This window comes from Salvia hispanica, chromosome 2, assembly GCF_029641045.1.
Source record: "Salvia hispanica isolate PSC_SH4W2 chromosome 2, Shi_PSC_v1, whole genome shotgun sequence".
NCBI classification, from domain to species: Eukaryota; Viridiplantae; Streptophyta; class Magnoliopsida; order Lamiales; family Lamiaceae; genus Salvia; species Salvia hispanica.
Window position 1 is genome coordinate 52,057,108 of NC_142693.1, and position 14,758 is coordinate 52,071,865.

The window sequence follows — 14,758 nt, forward strand, 5'->3', positions numbered from 1 at the left end:
CTCTTATATTTTTCAGTCATGCCGATTGGCGACAACTTTTGTTACTCATCATTAGTATGAGCGATATTTTGACTTCGCAAGCCCAATCGCATTGTTATTCTAAAGTTGTTTGTCTTCAGAACCTTCAGAACCTTAACGAGTGACGCATTCTTCTTGGAACTTCCGTCAACTCTGGTTGTTTTGCAAACACGTGTGCGGCAAGTTCTTTCTTGCAAGAATGAAATTTTTTCATATTCAATTCCACTATATGATTGTTCCGTCTGGGAAATTTCTTTTGGAAAACTTGAGAATTCTCCAATATGATTCCATTTTCACTAGCTTTGGCTTTTTTTGGAGAAAGGTCAGCACGATTTCATGGCAGTTGCCTACATTTCTATGCCTGATTCTTCTAGACCTTAACGTGGCTGAGCCATAATTCATTGTTATCAAGATCTTTTCGAATCAGAACGGTCGAATTGACCATTTCATTTGAGACCTATTATGAGTATTTAAAGTTAAATCCGTTCCAAGACATGTTCGATTCTATCAAGGAATTTTCAAGCTCTATGGTTTAGCTGAAACCTCTTAACCCACGTAAAAAGTTCAATTGAACTTAGTCCCAGTTTCCTTGTAAACCAATCATTGCGAGTTGGCAATTTTAATTCACGGAGTCACACCAAAGATGTTATTCTTGCCACCCTGAGTAATTTGAGTACTCTCCCAAGACAGTGATTTCCTTTCAGTATTTCATCGATCTAAAATCAGTATCATCCAAGTTAAGACTGTTTGACTAAATTCCTAATGCGAAACTCTCAACGAAGGCCAAGCCTTGATCCTTTTCACATATCTATGAGAAGTAAGTTCGGATGGACAGACATGAGTAAAGATGATCCACCCAGCGACCCCGTCATGCCGCACGAATTAGATAAGAATAGTTGATCGATGGATGCGCGTATAACGAGTAGAAATAAGTGAGCCACGAGGAAAGGCCAAAGACAATCTTGGACAGAAAAGTGCAACAGTTAAGGAATAAGCCTATCACTTCGGTGAAAGTACTGTGGAAGCACCACGAGCAAGAGGAAGCCACGTAGGAGTTGGAAGATAAAATGAAGGAGCGCTAAACAGAATTGTATGAGTAGAGCTGCGCAAATTTCGGGACGAAATTTTTATTAAGGTGGGTAGAATGTAACACCCCGAGTTTTCGTGCTCTAGTTTTGGAGTATAAAAAAAAAATTTGGACGAAAGCATGATTGGAATTAAAATGCAAGGAAATTTAAGTTTGTAAACTACAATTATTAGAAGAAGGAAAAGAGAAATAAATTAGTACAAAGTACAACACATGCTATACAAATTGGATACATGGAGCTACAAGTAAGATTCCTTTCAAAGCTACATTTCTATAGTACAAGAATTTGAAGCTACAACTTACTACTCTAAAGATTTCAAGCTCCAAGACTTGACTAATAGCTAGAAATAGTAGTAAGATATATCATCCCTCCTCTCTTCTCTTTCTTCTCGATTTTAAACCCCTCAAGACTCCAAATGACAGCCATGTACCTGCAAGAAAGGTCCAAGACAAGAAAAGGGGTATTAAAAGTAAGCTACACAAAATTCAAAGATTGGGAATTCGTCAAAAATGGAAGATGCCAAGCTGTGATAGAATGTTCACTACATCACCATCCTGCCATGATCTAAGTTTAGACAAGGAGTAGGATACTCCCCAATTCCCCAAGTAAGGAAAGAGACAAGAATGAGCAAGAAGTGAGCTCATCCCCTAAGGCCTTTTAGAGGTAACATAAGATCCCCTTTTCCCATAATCCAGGGCTGGAAGGCAGCCCTAGGCAATCCCAACTTACACCAAAATGGCATACAAAGCATAAACATCAAGCTCGAAAGGGAGCCAGCTGGCAGCCGAAAATAGGAGGCTTTGCCCCCAAGTTTCCAACACAAGAGGCCTATATAAACTGCCTCCCCACCCCTTTTTCCTCCAACACTTTGACACCCCAAAGTTTCACCAACTTAAGAATTTCAGCGAGGAGTAGAGAGGAGGGCGAGGAGAGGCAGCGGCAACACGGAGAGGCAGCCGTAAGCCGAGAATCGCCAAGGAGAGGTATTTCATAGCACACATCTCTTGCATCACGTTAGAACAATAGATAGCCAAACATAGAAGCTCATAGGATCTCCACAACAATACGAGCAAGTATAACAAGGGCATAGTCTCAACAATCATTCTGCCAAGAACAACAATTTTGAGTTTCTGCCAAAACCCCATAAATAGGCATAGTAATCAAATCCTCACAAGATCAAAGCTTAAACAACATCAATAGTCAAGAAGAATCTTCTCATAGCTACTTCTCAAAGAATTTAAATACTTAGCAGAACAAGAAAAGGGGAAGGGGGAGAGGGGACTTAGCTTTATCGAGAGGAGGCGGCGACGCCGTTGGAGCAATAGCACGAACGACGGTGACACGCCTTGAGTCTCGCCCGAACAGCAGCAACAGCAGGAGCCTTGCGGAGCGGCGACGGCCTCCGCCGGACTCCGGCTGCGGTGCTGCGAGCACCGGGGAGCCGAGCGACCAGGGGGCGAACGCGGGCGGCAGAACCGAGACGGCTGCTCACGGAGGAGCGACGCGGGGAGAAGGCGACGCCTTCTCTGTCGGCGACTTCGTCGAGCGAGAGGACTCAACGGAAAGAGAGAGAGAGAGGTAGGCGAAGACGGAGGAAGACGATCCAGCCGTGAGCTCACCGGAAAAAGGCGAAGAGTGTGAGAGAGAGACGGCGATTCGCCGGAGACGCCGAGGGATTTGGGCGGAGGAGAAGAGGCGCTGCTGTGTTGTCTCCAATTTGGGAATTTTATTTTGGTTGGATTAAAAAGAAAAAGAGGAGTCCGATAGAGGATGAAGGGATTGGGCTTGTTCCATTTAATTAAGGAATTGGATTTAAGGATTGGGCCAGGGGCTGCACATAATTTATTTTGGTGACTACTGAATTATTCTAGTTGGACCAATTAATTTACTTTGGGCTAGAATTAATTATGAAAGTGAGCTTCGAGCTCGAAAGTTAATGGATTAATTCTCGTATAAATTACTAAGTTCCAAAGATGGGAAAAGATGTAGTTGGGGACGTGAAAGCCGACCGATGTCGCCCCGCGACGCCATGGGCGGCCTTAAGAAAATTCAAAGAAAAGATTTAAGAAAGGATTTTCCAAGAATCCATATTAAATGCTCAAGTAATTATTTTAAAGATAATGGTACTTCTCCGAATTTAGTTTAAGTGGACAAATAAATCCTACAACTTAATGAAGCCCGAGAAAGGACTAGAGATTCTATGAGACAAGACTAAGGATATAGGTGCTATGCCATAGGGTACATGCATTCTTTCTAAGGAGAAATAGTTCGAGTACTAATTAGCGCGTCGCGCTATTTATTTTCAAAGGATAAATTGCTCGAGGGCAAGTGAGGTCAAAGCGAATAATCGAATTGAAGAATAAGCATACCAGGTGGGCTTTCTTTATCCAGCACATTAGTGTGGATATAAATCAAATACTTGCGAAATTATGAAAAATCATCTCAAAATGGAGCTATGTTTCTTTTCAAAATTATTGTCATGCCATAAATGTTTTTTTTGATAAATGAGATTGAATGTCATGGAATGGAATGGATTTATGAACGGAATGGATTCACGAATGGAATGGATTTATAGATGAAATGGATTCACGAACGGAAATGGATTTACGAATAGAATGGATTCACGAATGGAATGGATTTATAGATGGAATGGATTCACGAACGGAAATGGATTCACGAATAGAATGGATTCACGAATGGGATGGATTTATAGATGGAATGGATTCACGAATGGAATGGATTTATGAATGAATGGAATGGATTTATGAATGAATGATGAATGATGAAAGAACCTAGTCTGTAGTCGAACTTTTAGCTCACAAAAGAACTTAGTAAGCTCGGGCCTTTTAAGAAAACCCCCGTGTGTTACTGTGATGGCTTGACAACTATATAATGTATGTTTTGTTTTCGGCACGTGTCCACTGAGTACACCAAGTACTCAGCCCTGCATGTATTTATAAATGTGCAGGTTGAACGTCAAGAGGATGGAGTGATGATCGGAGTCGATGTTATCAAGTTGATCTCCCGACGATTCGTGTCTTCATACACGAAGTCGTTTAGTAAGGACTTATTCCGCTGCTCTTTTGGTGGAGTGAGAATTGTAGAACCTCACCATCAACTCTAATTTATTTGAGGAGATGTTTATTTTGTTTTCAAGACCATATAATGAAATACTTGCTTCTTTGATATAAATTGACTTGGCATTTGTGCAAATTTTCAAGTTCTAGCCCTTTTTCTTTCCCCGCTTCTTTAATCCCTCTTATTAGTCGCCGTTTACCCGCTTTCGCTATCCTTAGCAAAATGCGGTCGTGACAGAGGCCTTGGGAGATGAGCTTCTAGCTATCAGTAGATTAAGGCCTCCTCCTTAACGGGTTAATGTATACCATGATTTATTAGTCGCCGTTTACCCGCTTTCGCTATTCTTAGCAAAATGCGGTTGTGACAGAGGCCTTGGGAGATGAGCTAGAGTGGATTAAGGCCTCCTCCTTAACGGGCTAATGTATACCATGATTAAACCCCCTCACATGATGTCGGGTCAGAATGCGGGGACCGTCAAGGCGACGGAATCGCCTTTTTTTTCATGCCATAGATAAATTGAATTCTCATATATTTCATTTAATTTTTGTTTATGTGAATTAAATGAGTTTTTCACCCTATCAGTGAATAAACACAAAAACGGTCAATCCACATAATTACCTCAATAGATTCTATTTTTGTTGTGCAAACCAACATAGCCATCTCCGGCTTGGCCCTCACTCGAATCGTCACAATTTCTGTATGCACTCAACTCAGTCTGCATTTGTTTTCTTTCAAAGCTGTCCTCCGTCAATTCAAGTTTAACCCCCCAATTGCAAGCCGTAAGTGTTCTATCTTCAATTCATTTACGTTAATATTCATATATTAAGAAATCTATCAAGCATCACAGAAACAAAACAGGCTTGATAACTCTGAGTCCCCATTTTATTGGTGCCTCTTTTTTCCTGGCATCTTGAAGAAGTGAGGTTTCCGTATGCGCTGCTAATTTAATTTAATTGTGTTTGGATTTGCTTATCTCGCATGTTGACTGACGAACTAATGTATATCTGATAGCGTCGCTGTAATACTTGCTATAAGCTTGACTCTCGAATAACAAAGGAATGCTCATATTTCCTTTTTCGTACGTATCATATAAATAATTCATATCCATTTGTAGCAACTTTTTTCTCCTTTCTCTTTTTCTTTATCATTTATGGGTCCCACTATCCGCAACACAATTTCAACTACTTTTTCTCCTTCTCTACTACTTTACCAATTTACACGTTAAAACTCGTGTTTATGGAACGGAGGGGGTATCTGTTATATCCATTTCTTTTGCCTTGCTGGAAATGGTAGTTGGTTATCCTGTAGTATAGCAGCTTAAGTGCAACTCAGTTTGGATAAGTTCTCAGGAGTCAAACTTTCGTAAACTTCAGTTAGCCATGTTTGTGGTTCTCTATTTTGTTTGTCTTTTTTCATGTAATTAACTTGACATCAATGACATGGTTAGGGGGTTTATTAGCTCAACTTTCTTTTCATTTGTCATATAATTGCACATGAGTTTTAGAGAAGGAGGAATGTAACTCAAAGAAGCTACTGAGCAGATTTAGCTAACACTGAAGGGCTTCAAAATACCTGTTTTTGTGTTGATGGAAAGTGATCTTATTCTGTTTACAAAATGAACTTGAGCAATTGATTGTTCAAATGCTAAAGGATAGGATTGGTTATTTGGATACAAAATAGTAATACTCTGCATTGGTCATAGTTGCTCCTTTATTAGCAGGCTATTTGGCTCAATATGTTTTTGACAAAAGTCTCGAGAGGAATGGCTCGTCTTGTTGCCCTCTTATACCGACTATCTTTAAGTTACGAAACACTCAGAACTGATTTTTCGTTTATCTATATTCAAACGAGCGTACCTGGTTATAATGTTTGCATTGTCCTCAGGTCTATAGGATATAGTATCAGTTAACGAGGGCAACAAGTTTCATCGAGAGGTTAGTATATGTGATATGGGAGGCAAATGCAACCCCTGCAGTCTGCAGTCATGGAAAGAACTGGGGCATTGATTTCGATGATAGTCACTTTCCGAGTTCTTGGGGCTGTTCGTCTCTAGTCATTCCCAACATTTTGATGATCTATTTTGCATTCCCTTTATATCGGTACGCCCTTTCTGTTTTTCCTTGCTTAAGAGAAGGTAGTGTTCTTATGGGATTGAGATTGCGAATTGCATCAAAATACAAATTAGCTAATAAATTGATAAGTATTTGCTATTGCTAAATGGTGTAATTTCTCTACCAGAAGTCTCTACAGGAGCATTCTCCATCCTTGAAATGATGAAACCTCTTATTATCTCTTACAATAAATTCTCTCTTCTCAAAGGTGGACACAATCTTGATGAAATTGTGGCAGTCCCCACAAATTCTGAGGTTCTTAATCACTCTCAGTGTAGTCCCTGGCGGCGTGCTAATAAGCCCATACGCGATAGCTAATCTTTCACTGTGATAAAGGAGAGCTCTCTCTTTAGCTTCATGGTCGAGGTCATGAAGCACAAACCTGGTATCAGGCACGTAACCGGCTTCCTTCACCTTCTTGCTCAACGACACGAGCTTGTCATAAGCCATGCTTCTGTCTAGGCGTGCTTGATTTTGCTTAGGTGTGCTAGAGAGCATCTCTCTGGCATTGTCTCGTGCTGCTTTCGCGTGAGAATTCCTTATAAGATTAGCGTAGATCACTCTGTGATCGGAGGAGGGAGTGATGCCATAATCTCTGCTCATTGATGCAAAATATGCTCTTCCTCTCTCCACGTCTCGTAAGCACTCGCATGCTTTTAGGATGCTGGTAAATGTGGTCTCGTCTGGCCTGAGCTCACCGTCTTCGTTCTGTAATCTGGTGAAAACTTGAATGGCCGCTTCTGCTTCTCCGTGTTCGACCAATGCTGCTATCATCATGTTCCAGGAATCAATGTTCCTGCAGTTCATTTGCTCAAAGATACGGCCGCCTCTTCTGTAATCTCCCAGCTTGAGATACATGTCGATCAAACGGTTGAAGATGGTAACATTGTAGCCGAAAGAGAATCTCATGACGTATTCATAAATACGGTCTCCACCCTCCATGGATTCCGTGTCGACAGCTAACTGCATTAGTTCCAACACATGGTTTGAATCCGCAAGTATCTGATTTTTCGCAGTCTCTTCCAGTGCTTCGATAGCTACGTGAACGTTTCTCTGACTCGTGATCGAATTCAAGGCTGTGAATCTCAACGGCCGGGTTTTCTTGTGTGAAGGAAGACCGGTGAAGCCTTTGAGCATCGGCTGTATGCAGTAGAAACTAATGGAAGCTATGGCTTGTGCCATTTCAACTTAAATGGCCTTCTTTCACCAGAAGAATATCAGATAGATATGGTCCCAAGGAAGAAGAAAATTACAAAGAAAAACCTTATCTACACTGGTTGGAGTTCTAAAAACCAAAACCTCTAAAATATCTTCAGCTTATTTGAGATGTCTTCAATTAAAATAAAATGCAAATTAAATAGACAAATTAATGAAATCTTGTGTATATATTGATAATTTGAAATGGAACAAAAAATGACAAATAATATACTAAGAAAGTTGAGTGCTATCAAACATCTTAAAACAATTTACTACTCCCTATGTCGCATAAAAATATGTGCATTTGAAATAGAGTGAGAATTAATGCACAATTGATAAAGTAAGAGATAAAGTTAAATGGTGGTTAAAGTAGTGTTAGTGGATAATGAAACCCACATTATTAGTAATGTTTAATGAGTTGTAATGGTAGACCATATTGATATAAGTTATAAATAAATTGATCATTATACAGAATGAGTTAGAAGACAATTTTTCAATATATAGAAGTGCCCATATTTTTATGTGACGGGCGGAAATACAAATTGGATATATTTTTATTGGACGAATGAAATATTTCAACTAGATTAGGGAGCCACTGACATTTTCCAAGTATAATTGCCAAAAGCAAAACTATTGCGTATACAGAGAGAAGTGACTACAAGTAGAGAATTAGAGTAATGTGATCCAGTTGTATTTTAGATAAATGTGATATACTAGTAATGTTTATTTAGGGCGAAGGGCTACCAGTATTTCTATAATGTACACACCAATAAGGTACCATGTAACAGCCGCTAAGCCAACTTGCATCCACGGACTATTAACGATTGCCAGCGCCACCGAACCGGCGATGTGATCTTGCAGACCGGTCTCCGGTCCTCCAAGGCTCAACCGGTCCGCCACAACTGCAGCAGCTGCAGCCGATGCTCCCACGGGCAAAACCCAACCGAAAGGGATGCTCGAATCCCTCTTCGGTTTAAAGGGTTGACCATCACTTGGCCGCTTCTTCTTCCGAGTCGGACCAGGATTGGACGAGCCGGGAGTGGGCAGCGGGAGGGTCCCGGGAACCCAGTAATCGGCATCGTTGGGTGATGGTCCCGTTTCTTTCTTGTTCTGAGTTGTTGCTCTGACTCGCGCAGCAGCTTTGAGCTTCTCCAGAGTGGGAGACGTGCTGAGTTTCGGGTTTTGGATGACGACTAGAGGGGCCGCATCGGCTGTCGGGGGTTGCCAGTAGAGCCAGTTGGATATCATTTGAATGGCTGAGGTCCTCCTTGAGTAACTTTCAGACTCAGAGTCCTTCAATAGAGAATGGTGTCAATTTAGGTGGCGTTTGTTTCGTTAGAAAAGATAATAGTGAGAAATTATCAGATAAGCCACAATAGGATCTCTGTCCATGATTAAGTTAGTTTTAGGGGTGTAGGTGAGATGATTAATCATGATATACAACCGAACGAGAAATAAGATTAGTCATGTCAGTGAATCATAATTAATTATGACAACCAAACGATACTATAGTTGAAACAAGAGAGAGAGAGAGAGAGTAGACCTTGGAATTGTAGTGGCGTTTGGAAGCTTTATACCTAGCTTGGAATTTCTCAACCTCGTCGAAAACATCTGCTGTCCGTACACCACCGGTGTTGCTTGCGCCGATTCTAACATTGCCACGGGGCTGCTTAGACATTACGAATTCAAGGGCAGCCAACTCGGATCTCTCCACATATCTACAATTCAAATACCAAAGAAACAGAGATGATAATTGCACAAACAAGCGCGTGTGTGTCTATCGTTAAAAGTATAGAGGTGTGATATATGCAAAATTCAGTGTGATTGTAAAACTGCAGAACTGAACACAAATGTCATTTTAAAATTATTATTGGTTCGTTTCAGAAATTTTGGACACGGAGATTACCTAAAACTATCAAACAATGACCGAAGTGTTTTTCAAATCCGAATTTCTTAAAATGAATTAAATGCTTACGAAATGCAATCGACCGGGCAAGCAGCAATAGCCTGGTTGATTTTGTGTTGAGGATCAGCCCATTGAGCCACCACTCTAGCTCTTCCGTAAACGGATTCAACAGCAAATGTTTTTCCAGCAAATAAAGCACATTTCAAGCACCCAACGCACTTCACTTCATCAACAAAAATCGCCCTTTCCTCACTTTCCGAACCACACCATTTCGAATATATAGGCCTCCCTGTGTATCCTAGTAGATCTCCCACTTTTGCAAGCTCCTACCTCATTCATTCCATAATATTGATCAATTACAAAAATCACTAAGCTTTAAATTAGTTTAATAAAACTATAGATTTGCCTATATATCTATCAATGCAAATGCATAAATATGTAATATGAACTCTAAATGAGAATTTTGAGAACTGGATATTATACTTCCCCCGTCCCATAGAAATAGACACTATTTGTATTTTATCCATCCCATAAAAATAGCCTATGTCCATTTAATGAGGCGAGCTAATTCTTAACTAACAATAGTTCAATCAATTTTTTTGCTATATCTCCCGTACTTTCCAAATCATACATTAAAACAAGTGTCGTCTCCAAAGTGACTATTTTTATCAGTTCTCGGGTTGCTAATACAGTAATAACAAATGGCATCTGAAAATATATTAGTTATTGATATTGAGTCAGGAAACTGATATTCATGAATCAATAACTAAAATAGAATGAGGAACTGATATTAATGTATTTGTAAACTGATAGACGAACTTATATTATACGTTGAGAGGCAGACCCTGTCGTAAGCCATGCGGGCGTTGGGGTCGGAGAGAAGGGCATAGGCCTCATTAAGCACGATGGCCATGTCGTGCCCGGGCGGGCCGGCTATATCCGGATGGCAGCGCTTTTGCAGCGCTCTGTAGGCCTCCTTTATCTGCCTTGTGTCGGAACATGAGTCGATGCCGAGAAGTTCGTACAGATTGAATTCCGTCGCGGAAAACTCGTCGTGTTTCGAAGCTCTACATGCCAGCAGTACCTTATTGTTACCTTTTGAATCGATCCTCTGTTGTCGAAAGAATGAATCTCCGATTTTGGTGATGCCTAATGACACCGGTTTCGGATCGGTGCTCAGGGTCAATGAAGAAGGAAGGCTGTGAAGAGGAAGAAGAGTTGCAGAAGCGTTCATCTTTCTATTTTTTTTAATTGTTGGAAGATTGTAGTGGAGAAGAAGATGAGGATGGAATTAATTAGAAAGTTGAGTCTTGGGCTGGAGATATTTTGCACTTTTCTCTTTTTTTTCTCTGCTTCGGGAGATATTATGATGGACATGTAGAGATATTTTTCTTTACCTACGTTTGTTTTGTTCATGTGTCATCCTCTAATGTAGCACACATCAATATAAAATGTTGTATATATAATTCCAATAGATTGAATATACAAGTTGTACAACAAATATGTACTCCCTCTCTTCTAACAAATTGAACGGTACGAGATTTTATACAACTTTATTTTATATATTTATTGAAGAGAATAAAGTAAGAGAAATTGAATAAAACAGAAAGAAAAGTATTTCCATTCACAGTGATGTGTCATTTCAATTGGGACAAACCAAAACAAAAAAGAAATTGAATCATCTTCAATAAGACGAGGAGAGTATTGCATAAAACGATATAATCAAATATTAACAAATGCAAGATTTTTTTTAAAATTTAAGGTATAAGTTGAACTACAAATAATACATAAAAAGTCAATATAATTGAAAAAATAAGAAAATAATAGAGCATAATATGAATAATTAAAATAATCTAATGGATTCCTCAGTGGAAACGGAAATAGGAGTTTAAATAATTACATGAACTAAAAAGAAAAAGTGAGCGCAACTAGATAACTAATGTAAGAACCACATAAAATGTGTGTGACTCGCCAGAAGTCAAACATAGCTAACTACTTCCTTCATCGACCATTTAAAATTTCAATTTATAATTTTATTTTGATTTAGCGTGAATTTTAAAAATTATTTAAGAAATATAAAAATTTGAGTTAGGAAAACATAAACTCTATTATTATATATTAATTTTATAATAAAATAGAAAGATAATAAATAGTTGAATAATAAGGTTCATTCACCTAAAATGAAAAAAAGTTACAGCATAACGTTAAACTATGGGCATCTCAAAACAACAAGATAAATTGTAACTATAAATTGTGAGCATCTTAAAATAGCAAGAAGAAATATTTTTTCATGGACGGAACACGAAGGATATAAAAACATTGACTACAACTAAATTTTAATGATGCGCTAACTGAGGATGAAACACAAAACATCAGTATGAATATTTGGCGTGTTACCGCTAGACGACCGATGTAGTATGTTAAAATCTCTGATCATAGTCTTTCCTCCAGCCTACCATAAGGGATTAATTTTCTTTTTTTTATTATCTGATTTTCATGTATATAAGTTATTAAAACTTATAAGCTATTTAAAATAACGTTAGTCATGAAACCGAAAAAAAAAAGCTTTAGTCAAACACGTTAATGAAGTAACGTGCATAACTTTCTACCATAAGATATTTCAGGGAGCCCAAATAAGAACAAATTTAATAACAAAATGTCTAATTAATTACTATAAGAAAGATCATCTCATTTTTGATAGATATTGTTGGGTGGAATTTTTAACACGTGGAGTAGCCAAGTACACAAATTATGTATTGGCGTTCAAATTAATGAGCTCAATATTGACGCTTTTTAGAGTATTACTAATAAAATATAAAATCTTGATATATAAAGGCACTCGCAATAGCGCCGATCAATCCATCTTAAACGATTGACGAGTTTATTGGAGCTATTGCACCGACTTGGATGATAAAACCTCCGAGCCACCCGTCATTGGGATATAGTGTTAGAAATATTGGAATAAAATTCCCAAGCCGTGTACAGGCGGTACTCTAATTATTACAATTGAAGGAAGATAACAATAATAAAAGTGGAATGAAAATTACAACGGAATTAATAAAACAAACCGAGCTATAAGTCGAGTCGAGGGAAACCCTCTTTCCGCAAGACAAATTACGCCCCGGCTAGTACTCACGGAATGACGTATTGCCCCCAAAGATAAAACGACTTCCTCCTAGCGTGTAGAAGCACCTCAAACCCGCTAGGCACCGGCGAATTTGACGGAGTTCCGAGAATCGAGCTATGCAATGCTCCTAAGATGCACACTATGATGTAGAGCTTGAGAGAAGATGTAATGCTTTTGTTGGTGTATCTTCCCTCTTCCAAACTCCACCTATTTATAGGATAAGGGAGGCCACCTCAAAGGTCTTAGCATTAAGGGACATCATAAACCAAATGGAGGTTACAAGAACATGAAAGGCCAAAGGACTTAGCCACATGAAAGGCCAAAAGCCTCTTATTTATCACACGTTTTCAACAATCTCCCACATTGGTTAGAGCACTGCAAGCTCAAACCAACACAAGACGTGTTTGCATGCATGCAGACTCTTCGCTCAATCCTCGAGAAACAATATTGCATTTGGAATAGTAGCTTGGGGCTTTGAACATTCCATAGTCAAAACTATCGGGCATACCGGCGGCCTGGTGGACGTGATGCCTTGAACCATTCCTCCTTGGTGTATACCGAGACAATAATATTGACACAATACTATTTACAAACTCATCAGTTCTCACGTTTGTGTCCTTTACTGGCCATGGAACACCACTTTGGATTCATAAGTGATTCACATGTTGAAGCGGCCCACACTTCTTCACTTACATAGGTGATTCTTTTCCGGGTATCCTGCAATACCCACCTCCTCGACGCTTCTAAGAATCATTAAAAGTCAAAACTTAGCCTCTTACGACATGCAAGTTACAACACTCAATGTTTTCTAAAGAATGGGCGAAGATAAAATATTTTCCGAGTGTTACAACTAGAGGCTTTTGGCCTTTCATGTGGCTAAGTCCTTTGGCCTTTCATGTTCTTGTAACCTCCATTTGGTTTATGATGTCCCTTAATGCTAAGACCTTTGAGGTGACCTCCCCTATCCTATAAATAGGTGGAGTTTGGAAGAGGGAAGATACACCAACAAAAGCATTACATCTTCTCTCAAGCTCTACATCATAGTGTGCATCTTAGGAGCATTGCATAGCTCGATTCTCGGAACTCCATCAAGTTCGCCGGTGCCTAGCGGGTTTGAGGTGCTTCTACACGCTAAGAGGAAGTCGTTTTATCTTTAGGGGCAATACGCCATTCCGTGAGCATTAGCCGGGGCATAATTTGTCTTGCGGAAAGAGGGCTTCCCTCGACTCGACTTATAGTTCGGTTTGTTTTATTAATTCCGTTGTAATTTTCATTCCACTTTTATTATTGTTATCTTCCTTCGATCGTAATAATTAGAGTACCGCTTGTACACGGCTTGAGAATTTTATCCCAATATTTCTAACAATCGCAAGACAAATTATTCTACTCTTCTAAGACAGGATTATACCAATCGAAGTTGGAGGAAACATGAGCTCCAAAGCTGGAATGAAGAAACGAACAGTCGCAATGTCGATGTGCAATGAAGTGGCTAATTCCTTGAGAGCTATTCTCTTGAGAATTGTGTTTATCGTTTGTCATTTGACAAGCAAGACCAATTTTGACTTGGTAGTAATAATTGGGATGCATATGGTGTTGAATATACCAATGCACATATGGTTCAATATAATTGTGTACTTATTGGTGGAGACAATATTGTGCAAATTATTTGAACGTGTTGTTATAAACAACAAAGATCACAAGGTGGTCGCAATGGTCTCCGACGTGGACCATGGTAATAATCCAAATGAATGGTTTATTGATACGGGTGCCACATGTCATGTGTGATCCAAGAGAAGCATTTTTTCTACTTACAGATCTGTTGGAGGTAGAAAAGTACGCATGGGAAACCAAGCCTCTTCTGAGGTAGTTGGTGTGGGTAATGTGTTCCTAAAACTAAGATCTGGAAAGGTTCTTACCCTTAAGGATGTGCTGCATGTCCCAGACATCCGAAATAATTTGGTGTCAGGCTCAGTTCTAGTAAATCATGGATTTTCACTAGAATTTTAGTGTGAAAAGGTTATATTGACCAAGAATGGAAAATTCATAAGCAGTCATTCACCGTGGAAAAGGAAAATGGAATAAGGAAGATGACACATCCTCTTATTTGCTTGAGAGCTCTGATTTATGGCATAATAGATTGGGACATGTAAATCTAAATGCTATAAAAAGATTAGTAAATCTTAATTTACTAAAAGTTGATAAGTTTAATTCATAAGAAAGATGTGAAGTGTGT

At 39.2% G+C, this 14,758-nt stretch overlaps 2 protein-coding genes and 1 long non-coding RNA gene across 3 annotated transcripts; 1 reads left to right on the forward strand and 2 right to left on the reverse strand.

The window, feature by feature from the left end:
• The first annotated feature begins 1,249 nt into the window (after positions 1-1,249).
• Positions 1,250-4,311, forward strand: LOC125200797 (uncharacterized). The gene is made up of 3 exons (XR_007172781.2): positions 1,250-2,089; positions 3,415-3,478; positions 4,075-4,311. It is a non-coding gene; the product is annotated as an uncharacterized LOC125200797 (long non-coding RNA).
• A 2,037-nt stretch (positions 4,312-6,348) lies between these two features.
• LOC125200795 (pentatricopeptide repeat-containing protein At2g15690, mitochondrial) lies at positions 6,349-7,563 on the reverse strand. Its single transcript, XM_048098566.2, has one exon. The coding sequence runs from the start codon at positions 7,475-7,477 to the stop codon at positions 6,416-6,418; it is 1,062 nt and encodes a 353-aa protein (XP_047954523.1). The 5' UTR covers positions 7,478-7,563; the 3' UTR covers positions 6,349-6,415.
• A 513-nt stretch (positions 7,564-8,076) lies between these two features.
• On the reverse strand, positions 8,077-10,760 carry LOC125207957 (chaperone protein dnaJ C76, chloroplastic-like). Its single transcript, XM_048107484.2, has 4 exons — positions 10,243-10,760; positions 9,468-9,724; positions 9,036-9,210; positions 8,077-8,785 (listed from the first exon to the last, which is right to left on the reverse strand). Exons 1-4 carry the CDS (start codon positions 10,630-10,632, stop codon positions 8,216-8,218), a joined length of 1,392 nt encoding a protein of 463 aa, XP_047963441.1. The 5' UTR covers positions 10,633-10,760; the 3' UTR covers positions 8,077-8,215.
• Positions 10,761-14,758: the final 3,998 nt, after the last annotated feature.

Coding starts and splice junctions, on each gene's coding strand:
- LOC125207957 (XM_048107484.2), bottom strand. CDS start 10,632: ATGAACGCTTCTGCAACTCTTCTTCCTCTTCACAGCCTTCCTTCTTCA. Junction 9,725..10,242: donor CCCGCATGGCTTACGACAGG/GTCTGCCTCTCA, acceptor TGAATGAGGTAG/GAGCTTGCAAAAGTGGGAGA. Junction 9,211..9,467: donor TGCCCGGTCGATTGCATTTC/GTAAGCATTTAA, acceptor TTTGAATTGTAG/ATATGTGGAGAGATCCGAGT.
- LOC125200795 (XM_048098566.2), bottom strand. CDS start 7,477: ATGGCACAAGCCATAGCTTCCATTAGTTTCTACTGCATACAGCCGATG.